The sequence below is a fragment of the Nelumbo nucifera genome, chromosome 5, assembly GCF_055504915.1.
Source record: "Nelumbo nucifera cultivar China Antique chromosome 5, China Antique-T2T, whole genome shotgun sequence".
Classification (NCBI taxonomy): Eukaryota; Viridiplantae; Streptophyta; class Magnoliopsida; order Proteales; family Nelumbonaceae; genus Nelumbo; species Nelumbo nucifera.
The window spans coordinates 2,778,633-2,794,250 of NC_142653.1; the positions used below are offsets into that span (position 1 = coordinate 2,778,633).

At 35.3% G+C, this 15,618-nt stretch overlaps 1 protein-coding gene across 4 annotated transcripts; it reads left to right on the forward strand.

The window, feature by feature from the left end:
* The first annotated feature begins 170 nt into the window (after window positions 1–170).
* Window positions 171–11,152, forward strand: LOC104603703 (T-complex protein 1 subunit beta-like). 4 transcript variants are annotated; one of them, XM_010267795.3, is made up of 12 exons: window positions 171–334; window positions 744–815; window positions 902–958; window positions 1,693–1,758; window positions 1,890–2,001; window positions 2,334–2,462; window positions 6,298–6,369; window positions 6,899–7,014; window positions 7,411–7,487; window positions 8,012–8,497; window positions 9,967–10,204; window positions 10,853–11,152. In XM_010267795.3, exons 2-12 carry the CDS (start codon window positions 810–812, stop codon window positions 10,997–10,999), a joined length of 1,506 nt encoding a protein of 501 aa, XP_010266097.1. In that variant the 5' UTR covers window positions 171–334; window positions 744–809; the 3' UTR covers window positions 11,000–11,152. The 4 variants fall into 4 exon arrangements, with proteins under 4 accessions (XP_010266097.1, XP_010266093.1, XP_010266092.1 ...); XM_010267791.3 differs by having other exon boundaries at window positions 172–394; window positions 9,889–10,204; XM_010267790.3 differs by having other exon boundaries at window positions 172–334; window positions 9,889–10,204.
* The last annotated feature ends 4,466 nt before the right edge of the window (window positions 11,153–15,618 follow it).

Below are 15,618 nucleotides of genomic sequence, written 5' to 3' on the forward strand. Positions count from 1 at the left end.
CCAAAACTTTGATCAACGGTTGAAAAAGAGAAAAAACGAACTTTGACAAACGACTCTCTTTTAACGGCGTAGATCGATAAGACGATAACAGGTATACTGTATGGACGGTGTTGGAGAAAAGTCTATTGAAAATTATAAATTTTCGGTCACATATATCATGTTCTTTAGTCCTCACTGTCACTGGGAGTGAGGAGGTTTAGACATCAGACTGCAGCGGAACTTAAATTGACTATTCGTGTATTGGTGCTTGGCGGGGTTTCTTTTCGAAGAAAAATATTCAAATCCTAAGCATCTCGTGTCTCTTTAGCCAATTGCTGGTGTATCATCGATCGAGGTCTTTCTACTACTCTTTCAGGGTTTATGCCTAGAAGCTACACTGACTTCTAAGTTTGATGTAATTTAGGGTTTTGCTTCATTTCATGTTCAACATCTCTACTCGCACCTGGCCTAGTTTAGTTTCCGTTTTTTTTTTTTTGATAATTAGTTTAGTTTCCGTATTTCATGCGTCGCTTTTTACGATTTTAAAATTTTCGATCCCTTTTCAACCATCAATATTGGCAAAATGGTATGCAATTTATCCTGATTTCTACAAGGTTTAAGCATCCTTAAAAAAGAATGCATTCGCATAGAAGCTTAATGCTTCAGTTTCTTTACATTTAGGGAAAGTGATGTGTTACCGTCTGGAAAGGTTTCGTTTGCTGGATCTTCAGTACTAATTGTCATTGCTTCTTTTGTCTTTTTAGTTTGTTCCATAAAATAGTTTGTTTGTTCGATACAATTTGAGCGAGCGGGTCTTCACTACCTTAACTATGGCGGTATGCTTTCATCGATAATCTAAAAAATTTAAGGTTTAAGATTTTGCTTGATTCTGCATTTATACTTGCTTTGAGAGTTATTGTAGGTTGACAAACTGTTTAAAGATGAAGCTACTGAAGAGAAAGGGGAACGTGCCAGAATGGTTAGTTTCATTTCACTATCCTGTCCCAGAACTTATATTTGAATGATATACATGCAAACTAGTGTCTGAATATGCATCTGAAAATATACGGACTTGTCTGTAATGCATTTTGATAAATGCCCATGCACACAAGTCTTATCTGTTCTAGTGAGTATTTTTTTAAGCGTCACCGTTTTATATTTCTACCCTTGTCGCCTGTACTCAACTTTTTTTTTTTTTTTAACTAGGTAACTGGATACTGACTAAGATTCCTCACTGCTATTCTTTCTCATAGAAGTGTGTTTATATAAAATTTATTTTGTTTACATATTATTTACTGGAACCTTACGTTCTTATTTATATGTTCCTGTAATTTATTATTGTTCTTTAAAACCTCTATAAATTCTTGTTTTGAGACTTGTATTTGTTAGCTTTAGGAATACAGCATCTCATTTTTCCCTTCTAGAAGCCTATGTGTGTTTTTCTTTCCACTTTTGGTAAGAAATGCCTACAAGTTTTTATAGACGTGTTACTGTTGCGGAAATTTTTTTTAGAGGTCTTTCTGATGATGTATGCTTTTTTTTTTCTTTTCTTTTGGATGGTTTTTTACTCATCTTTGATCGTAGGAGATATTGCTATAGTTAAAAAATTAATACAAAGTTCTATTGATTAGGTAGAAAAACCCATGCTGATGCATTTAGAGGTTTCTCCTTATTCCTTTCTGTTGATTAGTCATTTGTATGTATTTAATTTAGGCATCCTTTGTTGGTGCTATGGCAATTGCTGATTTGGTCAAGGCCACTTTAGGGCCAAAAGGAATGGTAAGCCTTAGTTTTCTTTCTTCCACTTTTCTTTTTCATGTACTTGTTTGTTGTCTAGAATCCACAATTATACTGAGATTCTATTTTTATTTTAACTGACCTTGCCCATTTCAAATGCATTTTCTGTGTAGGATAAAGTTTTACAATCAACAGGCCGGGGTCGAAGTGTGACTGTTACTAATGATGGTGCTACCATTTTAAAATCCCTTCATATTGACAATCCTGCTGCCAAGGTCCTTGTTGGTATCCTTCTTTTTGGTTCATATACTTGTTGTCCATTGGCCACACATTTTGATATGATCATGGACCCTAACTTGTCTCATTCTAGTGTTGTCAACTGTGGTACTTATATAATTGGTGTTTATTATTTTTTTTTCAAATTATTTTAGTAGTTGACTTTTTATGATACTAGTATATACTTATCAATAAGTCTCTTTCAGTATTTCAAGGAATCCCCAGATCACTACATCAATAAATCTATAGGATAAGTTAACTATTTTCAGAGGACTATCAGTTTTCATTTTTTCATGCTTATGTTCTATGGTTGATGCTTTTCCTTAATTTAAGGGTATCAGACATCTCAAAAGTTCAAGATGACGAAGTTGGTGATGGGACAACCTCTGTTGTTGTCTTGGCTGGAGAACTTCTAAGAGAGGCTGAAAAGCTGGTTGCGGCAAAAATTCATCCGATGACTGTAATTTCAGGTTCCTTCATGCTTCCACCAATGTCTTGAACTGTCATATTTTCTGCATGATTGACAAGGATGTATTTTAAGCCTTTTTCGGGTTTAATGGTGGGGCTACACAATCGGAGGGATGTTGCATGTATTTAAGCTTCTGTAACACATCTTGACAATTTCTGAGGTTAACTGCATTCAACAGAGCTTTATGCCCTCCTATGGGGTTGTCTACATAAATCCTATTTTACCATTCCACTCACTCAAGGGCCTAATCCATTGTTAAATTATGAGCATTTAAGTCATTTCTCACTACCCTGTGTCCCTTTTGGCCTGTCTAATATTTCTAGAACCTTCAAGTTCCGCGAGACCTCTTCTTATTGCTGCAGTAGGTGGTATTTTGTTCATGTGCCAAAACCATATTAGACCACTTCTCCCCATTTTTTACCTATTGGGCTACTCCCATTTCTAATAGTACTGTCAGAGGCTCAAGGTTGTAAGTAAGAATGGTGTGTGTGTGTGTGTGTATGTGTGTGTGTGCGTTTGTGTTGTGAAGGAATCAAATTCTGTTATCTTGAAAAGTGAAAATGGGACAGTAAAAAAACGTGCTTGTTCAAGATGATGTGTTGCAAAACTTTTATTAAAACCAAAGTAGATGATAAAATGGAACTGTAAATTAAACTTACTTTAATAATCTATGACATGGGGAATTGGATATTTGTTTGGAGTTGGGTATTAGCTCACTTAAATTACATTTGAGTCCATAATTTGCTCATCTAGCAGTTATTATTGTTTCACAAAATCTAGCACTTGAGACTACTACTTTTGATTTCCTCTTTGAGAAAGAGAAGAAAGGTGAAGAAAGCTATTCTTCTTTGACAAAAGAGAAGAATAAAATGTTGATCGTCTTTGAGAGAAAACAAGGGCAATCAATCCACTTTTGGGGTGTTTTGTAAGTTGTTTTCACCAACCACTTGCCTGTACTTTTGGGTAATTCTCCATCAAGCTTTTGAAGGGTTGAAGGGTTTCTACAGTCCATGGTTGGTGAGATAGTTCCTTCATTTTGTTCATTTGCACGTTGTGTTGGTGATTATTTGTGTTTTCAAAATAAGGATCGTTCTTTTGTTGTTGATATCCCTCTGTTGTAGAAGTTGTAGCCTGTTATTTACTTTAAAATAGTGGAAGAGTGGTCGGACCAGGTCCCGTGTTTTTCTTCTTTATATTGGAGTGTTTTTCACGTGAAAAAATCTTGGTCATGTTCTTGTTATTTGCTTTGTTGCATAGGTAAATCTCTATCATTTACCTAGCAAAACTTAGGCTCAGTTTGGAAGGAGTACAAATACAAATTTGTAGAGTACAAAACCTTGTATTTTGTATTATTTTGCATGTATTTGCACAGTACATAATTGTATTTGTACTCCTTCCAAACTGAGCCTTATTTTAGAAGTAAAGCTCCATTGTTTGTATGGGTAAAAGCGTAAAACTCATATGTTACGTTATACCTATTGTGCGATTTTTTACTTACAGAGTTTTTTCCTTGGCTTATTCAATGTTCATAGACAAGAAGGGTTCGTTTCCCAACATACACCAAACCGCCTGGCCTCAAAATTCCTCAAAATTAGAAGCCCAATGAGTGTCTGATTAGTGAGTGACTCATTTAGGAATTGGATTTTTATTTTTTTGATAAGTAAAGTAAAAGTTTCATTAAAGAAAAAAGAGTTTACAATTTAAGGGTGGCAAGTCATCACCCATAAACAAAACAAACTGAGATCAAAGTAGGCTTTCCACATTACATATTTGAAAACCCAATACCTCCCCTAACTTATTTCTCAAATCCTCTTGATCTATGTGCCTGAAATCTGGAAGAATCAGCATCCTGTCTGCCTTGATCTACTAACAGCAGCTACCATCCTATCCATACCGCAAGCTTTGTCTTTGAATATTCTTCTATTCCTGTCCTTTCATATGTTCCAGCATACGGAGAATGGAATGCAGCTCCATATCACCTTCGCCTTCTTACTTCCACTCAGCCTGGGCCATGTAGAAAAAATCTTTGCAGTTGAAGTTGGGTGAAAACCAGAAACCCCGAACATAGCTGTGATCACTTTTCATAAGAAACCAGAAAACTTGCAGGTTATAAATAAGTGACTGACATTTTCCTCCTGCTCCTCGCAAAGACAGCATCTTCTAGCCATATGGAATCCTCTTGACTTCAGATGATCAACTGTCAATTTGCTATCCATTGCTACCAGCCATGCCAAAGCCTCAACTCTTGGTGGAACTGGGTTTCCCCAGATTCCTTTAAGTTGACTTAAGCCTGTGTTGGACCTGCTAAGAGCCATGTGACAGGTTTAACTGAGAACTTTCCATTTTTGCATTCTTTCCACCAGAGCTCATCCCTCTGATGATTTGAAGGTTTTACACCCTCTAGTTTTTCTAGAAGAGAGATGCATTCTTCTACTTCTTCATCCAGCAGAGGTCTCTTAAATTTCTGATTCCAAATCAGCTGATCCCCCTTCTATAACAGTCATTGATACTTAACCTCAACTTCAGTTAACCTATACAATCTTGGGCATAACTCGTGCAGCTTGCCCACCCCACACCAATCATCCTCGCAAAATCTGATCTTTGACCCATCCCTAACTACAAAACTAGTAAAACTTCTAAGTTTCCTATTAAAACTCATAATCGCCTTCCACACACTCACCCCATAGGAAGCCTTCACACTCATTCAGGAATTGGATTTTGTCAGTTCAAAAACCTAATTTTATGAAGACTTAAGGTACTGCTATACTCCATTAATCTTTTCTTTCTAAAATCAGCATCTTGTCTATAATCTTTTCCTTCTTTCTTGTTACTATTCTTGAACAAACTTTCAACTCCGACAAAAGAACTATAGCAGACACCCCTAATGCTTGTGTACTAACAGCCATGGGCAGAGAACAGCCTTAACTTTTTTTGCTATCATATCCTCAGAGCTACTTATATTCTAACTCTGGATCATAATTGTGTTGCCAAATTCATGGGTTTCTAACCCATCTGATCATGCTGATTTTCTTCTTTTTTGGTGCACAGAATTTGTTAGTGGACTCCTTTGGTGGTTGGTCCTGATCCTCTTGGCATATAACAGATATGGGGCCTCAGGCCCCTAGATACAAAAGACTCTATACTATAAATATTGTATTTTTTAGCATCCACTGACTACAAGTCTAAAAAAGAAATTTAGTGAAAATAACAAATTTCTACAACTAAACATCCAAAATAAGTTAAAAATGTTCCTAAATTAAATCCAGCAGAGAATGGAAAGGAAAACAGTAAAATTGTTATGCTCCTAGGCCCTTGCGATATTTGTCATATCCCCCAAATCTTTATGTTCAGTTTGGGAGGAGTACAAATACAAATATGTACAGTGCAGATACAAGGTTTGTAAATACAATATACTAGGCTTTGCAATGTACATATTTGCATTTGTACTCTTCCCAAACTGATCCCTAAGAAATTATTTCATCTTCAACCTCAGCATATGACTGGGCTTTGCCCATGGGTATCGGAACATTAGACCCCAGATGAGAAATCTCCCAAAATTTAAATTTTCTCTTCTGACATTTATTCTGTGACATTGAAAATATGCTTGGATTTCCAATGAGTATTGTAGTACTTTATGTGGATTGGTAGCTTCAAATCTTCATAGTCAATTATCATCGTGAAAATTTGGTCTTGTGATTTTTTTTTTTTTTTTTTTTGCATTTGTCCCTGGAATGAAAGCAGTTTCTTTTTTTCCCAAGAATTTATCTCTATATATTGATCCTACAAGTATCCTTACCTTTTTAGTGCCTTCCACTGTTCCGTGTGTGGTCCTTTAGGTTACAGGATGGCAGCTGAATGTGCCCGCAATGCTTTGTTGCAGAGGGTCATGGATAATAAAGACGATGCAGGTAATAAATTGACTATATTTTGAATATCAAGTTCTATTTCTCAATTGCTATCTTTTTTTCTTACTGTAGTAGTCTTCTTGTAAACATGGTGTTTTGAAGACCAAACTATGCAAGTTTCTAAATTGTGGAACTTGTGCCAGATCCATCCATTTATGTCATTTTGTAGGGTTTTGCACCTGTGATATGTAACAAAGGGCCATCACAAGAAGGGAAACTTATGATAGTGCAAAGTTGAGCATGGGTGTTAAGTATTTTAGTTTGAGCTCAGAAAAGTTCCTCATCATGTAATGGCTCCTAAGGGGGTGTTCTCGAATACATATGATTTTACTTTTCAAAAAAACTGCCACCCTCAGAAAAATCCCTCTATATTGTACCTGTTTCCCTTCAAAATAGTCACAAGTCTCTCTCTCTCTCTCTCTCTCTCTCTCTCTCTATATATATATATATATATATACAGCTTCTATCATGTTTTAGTTTTTGATAGAAGTTTATGAAATCTCATGTATTCTCTTGTTCTGGGGTGATGCAGAAAGATTCAAAGCAGACTTGATGAAGATTGCAATGACAACTTTGAGTTCAAAAATTCTCTCCCAGGACAAGGAACACTTTGCAAAACTTGCTGTGGATGCTGTTATGAGGCTTAAGGTATGTACTTTCATTCTTTCATAGTAAAAGGACACAAAATTCTAATAATTTTTTATGCCATCTTAGTATCTTCTTCTGCAAATTATACTTGGTGTCAGAACTATTACTGTTTCATCTCACCATGTATTTCACTTTTGTTACATCAATACAGTGGATAGACAATGGTTTTATATTTTATGTGTAATCTTCAGTTTCCTGCAATATCTTCTTGGAAATCTATTTCTTTATCCTTTCCATGTTATTATTTTCTTTTTGCCTTCCCCCTTTTTGTTTTGTTATCTGTGAGTGTTTGCATGTGCAAAGTTGGTTTGAAATTTGAATGATTCTTTCAATGTCAATTTTCTACTATTATTTTTGGTTGATATTGATTAATCGTTATCTCTTGGATAATGGCAGGGTAGTACAAATTTAGAGGCTATTCAAATTATTAAGAAGCCTGGAGGATCCTTGAAAGATTCTTTTATAGATGAAGGGTGGGTTTCAATTTATGGTTGTTTGGATACGTCAAAGTTATAACTGTTTCTTTTCTTTGATAGAAACTTCTATAATTTCCAATTTCTCATTAATTCCTGTAATCATCATTCCAACTTAAATGATTTGTATTTCTTGGTGTGAAGCTTTGGATTGAGGTTTTGCTTGTCATTCATAATTTGTACTTAACGTATCTTTATGTTTTTGATATCTGCTTCTGGTCTTTCAATGTCGATATGTTAGTCTTTTTTGTCATGCCACATTTTGATTGCTGAGGTGGAAGTTCACTTTTAACTGATGTGATGCATCTAGCAGAAATGTAGAAACATGTAATGTTTTCAAGCATTGTGAAATCTCTTATGAACCTAATATGTACTCTCATTCCTGGTTAAGATTTAAATATTTTTGGCATTCTTCTTGATTTGCACTCTTTCAGATGCTGTGAGCCTGGGATACTACTTTTACTGTTTCCCCACACTTGTATACACTCCTTGTTCTTAATTGGAGTCCTATTCTCTGTTTGCAGATTTATTCTTGACAAGAAGATGGGCATTGGTCAACCGAAGCGCATAGAAAATGCTAAGATTTTGGTAGCAAACACTGCAATGGACACTGACAAAGTAAAGATCTATGGGGCACGTGTTCGTGTTGATTCTATGTCACGGGTTGCACAGATTGAAGGGGCAGAAAAAGAGAAAATGAAAGAGAAGGTGCAGAAGATTATAGCACATGGGACCAATTGCTTTGTGAATAGACAGTTGATTTACAATTTCCCTGAGGAACTATTTGCAGATGCGGGAATTTTGGCGATTGAGCATGCTGATTTTGATGGAATTGAGCGTCTTGCTCTGGTAACTGGTGGTGAGATTGCATCGACCTTTGATAATCCAGAGTCGTTTAAGCTTGGGCACTGCAAGCTCATTGAGGAAATCATGATTGGTGAAGACAAATTAATTCACTTCTCTGGAGTTGAAATGGGTCAAGCTTGCACCATAGTATTAAGAGGTGCTAGGTATGTATTTTGTCTTTTTTTCTTTTTCCTTTCAACACATATTTGACTCTTTCTTTGATTTCCTGTTATTTGGATACAATATATATTCTTACTGTTATTTATTATTTGTTATGTTATTTTTGATCCATTCATTTGTTATTTTATATTTGATGCAATGTGCTATTTATCAACCACATAATGACCTAACTGAGGTTTGAGTCCTGGAAAGGCTTTAGACTGCACATATATGTATACAAACATGGAACTGGATGCAAGAAAAAGTTTGTGATTCTTGAATTTACAAACCATTGTCACATGTTAACTTGTTAAGGATACTGTTTTTACAATTTTCTAAATAACATCCTCTCCTGTTGCTGTATCCATTTCCTAACGGAATGGCCCCTCTCTAATGTTGCTGTATCCATTTCTTACTGTTATTTATTATTTGTTATGTTATTTTTGATCCATTCATTTGTTATTTTATATTTGATGCAATGTGCTATTTACCGACCACATAATGACCTAATTGAGGTTTGAGTCCTGGAAAGGCTTTAGACTGCACATATATGTATACAAATATGGAACTGGATGCAAGAAAAAGTATGTGATTCTTGAATTTACAAACCATCGCCACATGTTAACTTGTTAAGGATATTGTTTTTACGGTTTTCTAAATAACACCCTCTCCTGTTGCTGTATCCATTGCCTAACGGAATGGCCCCTCTCTAGTGTTTTAACCTCCTCTTCCCTTGTTTGACTTATTTAATTTGACAGAGGACATATTGAAACCATCTGCATTGCGTTGTGTCTACTTGGCCTTGTAAAACTTTTACACAACAAACATAATTTGAGATGTATCCTAGTATTATAATCATTTGAACAGTTGACATAATTTGAGATGTATTCTGGTGTTATAATTTGGACATTTGAATAATTTGGCAAAGGTAGTTGCATTAATTTATTGGCATGATTAAATTGCTGATTCTTTTACAAGTTGAAGAATATAGAAGAGGTAGGGACAGACCCAAAAAGACATTGATTGAATTAGCAAGAACTAATTTAAGATCAATTATTTAATACTGGACATGGCACTGAACAAAGTAGAATGGTAGAACAGGATTCATGTAGATGACCTCTTAGTCTTATAGTTCAGATAAAGCTTAGTTGGGTTGTTTAGAGAAAAAACTATTTGATGGTTTTACAAGTACAATGACTTGAGATCCTGTAATCAGCCAAATGTTCTGTCTCCCTTTTCACTGCATCATTGCTCATTTTTAATAGACAGGATAATGGCACCTGAAATTCATAACCAAAGCCCCACTGTTGGGTCGTAGTGAAACTGCAATTCTTGTAATTAACCCTGTTTTTAATTGAACTCGAGTTATTGAGTTTGATTTTTGTCATCTTTGCAGTTTTCATGTGCTTGATGAGGCTGAAAGGTCTCTACATGATGCCCTGTGTGTAATCTCTCAAACTGTTGTCGACAGCAGAGTTTTACTTGGAGGAGGGTGGCCTGAGATGGTTATGGCAAAGGAAGTTGATGAATTGGCCCGCAGGACTCCTGGAAAGAAGTCTCATGCAATTGAAGCATTCTCACGGGCCTTACAGGCCATCCCTACAACTATTGCAGACAATGCAGGTTTGGACAGTGCAGAATTGATTTCTCAGCTTCGTGCAGAGCATCACAAGGAGGGGTGTACTGCTGGAATCGACATCCTCTCTGGGGCAGTAAGTGGTGGTTAAAAAAAAACTGTAGGGTTTTGTTACGGTTGATGGTGTTAGTGGAAGTACTTGTGATTATTTGTTATAACTAATCGAAGCAAAAAGTTTAAGTATTGTTCATAGCTACTAGGTTACATATATTCTCACAAATTTATCTATCTAACCCCCCTCAAGAAGAAACTGACTAAAAAAGAGATGCCTTTTTAGCTTAAACCATTAAGAAATCTAGATGCCTTTTCAAAACGACAATAACTTTTTCAACGTTTCTAGCTGTCTTGCTCTGCCGTCTGTGATTTCTAGGAACTTTGCTTGGTCAAATATCTTTCATCCCATAATTTTTTAACAATCATACCATGATTTGAGCCATCATGATTTTTCAACTTCGACAAGAGGAAAGAGTTTGCATCCATTGTTTATTTCTGGGTTCTGGTGGAAGCCACTCGGTGTTTTGTTGAACTTCCTGTCTTTATACCACTGACATATCGTTTCTAGAGTCTTCTTTGGGTATGTGGATTGGTATATTAAGTTAGCATGCCCGAGGGACTTTTAACTTCATTTGTCATTCTTGAGTTTTTGGATTTGCAGTTACATGTTTCATGGTTTCAATCTGTATCTTTTTTATGGGTAACTGTATTTCAATCTCTATTTTCACAGGTAGGAGGCATGGAGAAACTTGGAATCTCAGAGTCATTCAAAGTCAAACAGGCTGTGCTACTTTCTGCAACTGAAGCTGCAGAGATGATACTCAGAGTTGATGAAATCATCACTTGTGCCCCACGGAAAAGAGAAGACAGAATGTGAGAATTAGTAGGCAATATTGAGCCTCGTTGCTACTTCCGATCAGGGGATTGAGGCGTGCCCTTTTGTCTTCTATATTATCATTCTACAGAATGAAATCCCCTGCTACAAAAGATTAGTTGAGTTATCAATTTCAGATGGTTTCGTTTACTGCCAGGATTAAATGGCAGGTATTCTTTTAGGGGCGGGGCCAATTTACTCTTTAATTTTATTGTTGTCTCTTGTGAAGCAACAAAAAAAAGTTCGTTGTCGCTTAACAGAATCAGTAAAGGCCCGTTTGGTTTGCAGGAATAGGAGTCAGGAATCAGAATCGGAATGGGCTATTCTGATTTCAACTGTTTGGTTGGGCAGAATCGGAATTCCATTCCCATTCCTGCTGGAATGGCATTCCCTTATTTGCGGGAATGATCATTCCCTGCCCCTCCTTTGGAATGAAATCCCATTCCTGCTTATTCTAATTCCCACTCCCATTCCTGTTTGAACCAAAAAGACCATGGGAATGGATCATTCCAATTCTGATTGTGGAGATTTCAATTCTGATTCTGATTCCGATTGTGAACCAAACAGACCCTAATATCTTCTATTGAGCTTGAGCCAAAGATTGGATTGTGAACCAAGCAAATCATGTCACTAGTGATCCGAAGCTTGAGCCATCCTTAGTTTGAGGAAGGACCTTGTGTTGAAATGAAATGATCGAGGCTGATTCTAAAGTTATTAAGAAGTAAGTTAACTAAAACATCTACCGATTCTATTGACCTCTTAACAAGTAAATTTCACATGAGAAAAATAATCCTAACCTACTTAAGGTTTGACTTTTACTATCATATGGAAAAGATGTGATATCTCAAAAACAACTGACCAATAAATTGAAATCAAAATGTGGTGATGAATAAGGTGTCATTTGTCAAAATTCATGGGTGGGTTTGATTGGTCATAACTCTTTCCATACCATATCTTTTCCGCATCATAGATAAAAATAAGCAATCAAACAATGGAACGTATTGATTTGGCTGTTCATTGGAATGCCAAAGTCCATATATTACACTATTGATTTGGCTGTTCATTGATTTATCAAAATTGTCCATTCAAGGTCTGTTTGTTTTGATGATTGAAAGTGTAATAATTACATTAAGGTCCCGTTTGGTTTACATGAATAGGGGTCTGGAATTGGAATTGGAATGAGTTATTCTGATTCCAACTATTTGGTTGGGTGGAATCAGAATCCCATTCCCATTTCCACTGGAATAACATTCCTTCATTTGAGGGAAAGACCATTCCCTACCCTTCCCTTGGGAATGAAATCTCATTCTTGCTGATTTCAATTTTCATTCTCATTCTTGTTTGAACCAAAGAAATTGTAGGAATAGACCATTTTGACTTTGATTTAAAAGGATTTTGATTTCAATTCTGATTACAAATCAAATGAACCTTAAGAGCCTAAGATGTATATTGGTATGTGTGAACTTTTCTTTCCTTTGAAGTTTGAACTCTTAATATTGAGAATGTTGTTTTGAATTTTGAAAATTGTCAAATATCCATTTTAACCTCATATATGAGAATTTTTGTTTGTGTTTTGGGGTATCATTCGAAAACAAAAAGTTGTAAGGTTCCTTTTTAATAGATAAGAGGTAAGAGGAAACAAACTCATTTTCTTTTTAAGTTGTAAAATTCCTCTTGAGAGATAAGAGAAAATGGAAAGGCCCTTAGGCTCATTTTGGGAAGAGTACATATATAAGCATATGTAGTAAAAATACATACAAAATACAAAGATTTGCACTTTACATATTTGTATTAGTACAATAGTACTCTTTCCAAATTAAGCCTTAATGTCTCAACCAAGGTTTTAGAAATTGACTTGTAAATGGAATCATTTTGGTCATCGGTTTCTGGGTTAGTAGTTTAACCATTTGGGTTAGATGGTTCAAACGTTTTGACAAGTAACAATCATGTATGTCTCATCTTACCCATTAGATTGGAATATTAGGGTAATAATGGGGTTGAGAATGAGAGTGAAAAGAGGCTATGTTGGCTGTGAGAAAACTTAGAAAAGAAAGAAGACTAAGAGAGAGAGAGAGTAAGAAAAAGAAGAAGAAGAAGGTCACTTGTAGTGGTGATGGCGATAGTGACGGTTACATACAGTTGCGATAACGACGACGAAAGTATATCTAAGATCTCTCTCAGATCTCCCCTCTCTCTCTCTCTCTCCTTTTTAGATCTTAGATCTAAGCCTTCTTTTTTCGTTTTATTGTTTTTTTGCTATTTTATTTTTTGAAAACTAAATATGATATATTGATGAATCGTTGTCTAGGTCGAACAGATTAGCGGTCAAACCATTTAGGTCAACGGTTTGTTAACCAATTCAACATTTTTTTTTTATATAATAGCAATTTGATACTAAAATGAAACTAGTACCTTGACTAGTTTCCTGGCCGAACAATCCAATCATCAAATGATGATTTTAAAACCATGGTCTCAACCCCTAACATTGATGTATCCTCATGTTCAATGTACAAATGATTGTTCATTTTCTATTAATTGGTCCTTTATCCATACATCAGTGGCACTTCATTTATATAACATCCATCATTTGGGAGCATGGTTCAAAATACCACAACATATACAATAGTTAAGGGTGTAAACGGATCGAATTCGAAGCAAATCAGGTATATCCAAATTCGAATCTGATTAGAAAATCTGATATCCGAAAGTATTCGAATATTCAATTATATTCGAATTCAACCAATTAATTATTTTATGTACTTAATAAATATATAAAATAATATCTTATTTAAAAATTTTATATATTATATATAAGAATCAAATAATCGATCAAATTCGAATATTTATCAAATCTAATTAGGTCATATCTGAATTTGAATCTGATTAGATATTAGAATTATCCAAATTCGTTTGATTATGTCAAATCTTGCATTCAAAATTGGATTTTCAAATACCGTTGACAACCTTAATGATAGTATCAGTTTTTAAGCCAATTAATATGTAGGGAATTTAGACTATCTGTCAAGTTTATAATGCAGCATTAGGTGTATAATAATGGTAGCACGATGGTGGTTGATTGAAACTCAAATCAGCAAAGAGTCGGGGAAAGTTTATATTTTTACTAATTATTACTGTGTTATTTTATGTAGATCAAACCTTTTAAAGTTATCACCGTATTCATATTCTTTCTAGCAATTCGGATCTCCTAAATGCATAATCCCACCCATGTCTATCCACATGACACTACAATTGTACATAGGGAATATCTCTCATGAATGATAACATGCAAATAATAGTATGGTTTTCAAAATCGGACCAGACTGGACAGTCTGGTCGGAAAAATTGGGAACTGGTCCAGTTCCATTTTACCCTAAAACCGTCATTTTGGCCAAAAACCATTGATTTGGTCAGCAAATCGCTGACCCAGGTGGCCGAACTGTTTGAACCATCTAGTGATTTTTTTGTCCTTCTTTATTTCTTTTTAATTTTTTTGTTAGGATGGGCCATCCATTCATTTCAAACAATTATACCGTTCAACCTGAGAACCAGACCCCTGAACGATTTGTTGTCGGTTTGATTTTAAACACCTTGAATAATAGAGATGTTCTCAATGTACTCTTTCTAGACGACGGGATGTAGAGGAGATCAAAACTGCATATTGTGGAGGTGGAACGTTGAATGGACATTGGACCATCTCTATCTACATGTGTGCCGTCTTCAGATGGTTGTTCATATCCTACACAGGCTGTTTTAGGGTTGGCAGCTCCCCTTCAGTTTTAGCCAACTGACTGTTGATTATAGATAGGATGAGTTGATTTCTTCCAATATCTCTTTATCCGTTATGAAGTTCCATTTAGTGATTTGGAGTATGTAAGTTTGTAACAATGTTCTCAAATTTCAACCGGTCATTGGTTGATCTGGTCGGTCAGATTGGTACCGATCTGATAATAACATATTCACAATTTCGGTTTTGATGAACCTCCAATTTTTCATCTCATAAAATAAATAAATAAAACAATGGTTGATTTGGTCAATGATTCATCAGCCTGGTTGGTTCAGCTATTGACCCATTAAATGGTTAATGGCTTTTTGTATTATTTTATTTTTTCTATTTTTTTGTGAATACATTATTGGTTGATGTGTTGACTCGTATGATTCAACCAATGAATCAACAATCCATAGGAAAGCAATTCGGCCTCCGGGTCACGTTTTAAAACTTTATTTTAAAAAATCAAGCATGGACGGAAGTCAACTGCAGGGTTAATAAACATTTATTAATGGTTGTTTCATAAATTCTGAGTTTACATAATGCATGGCTTCTTTCAGGAGGATTCTTAGGAGGTAATCAGGTTTGAGTTTTGGCAATGAAGCATTAATATATCCAATAATTAAATAGTCCACTTGACACTTATCCCCTTTGTAAAGAAAATCTTTCAGACAATATTATTCCATATTTAAAAGGTTAAACGCAACATTATTTGGGCTTTCATGCATTTCGCTTTGAATTTTTAGTATGTCTCCTCCTATTAAATTCTTTAATTAAATTAAATGGGTTGGTACTCTTTAGGGGTTTAAACAGTTTCTGTAAGTTTGATTTTGTATTCGAGATTTGAAATAAATGG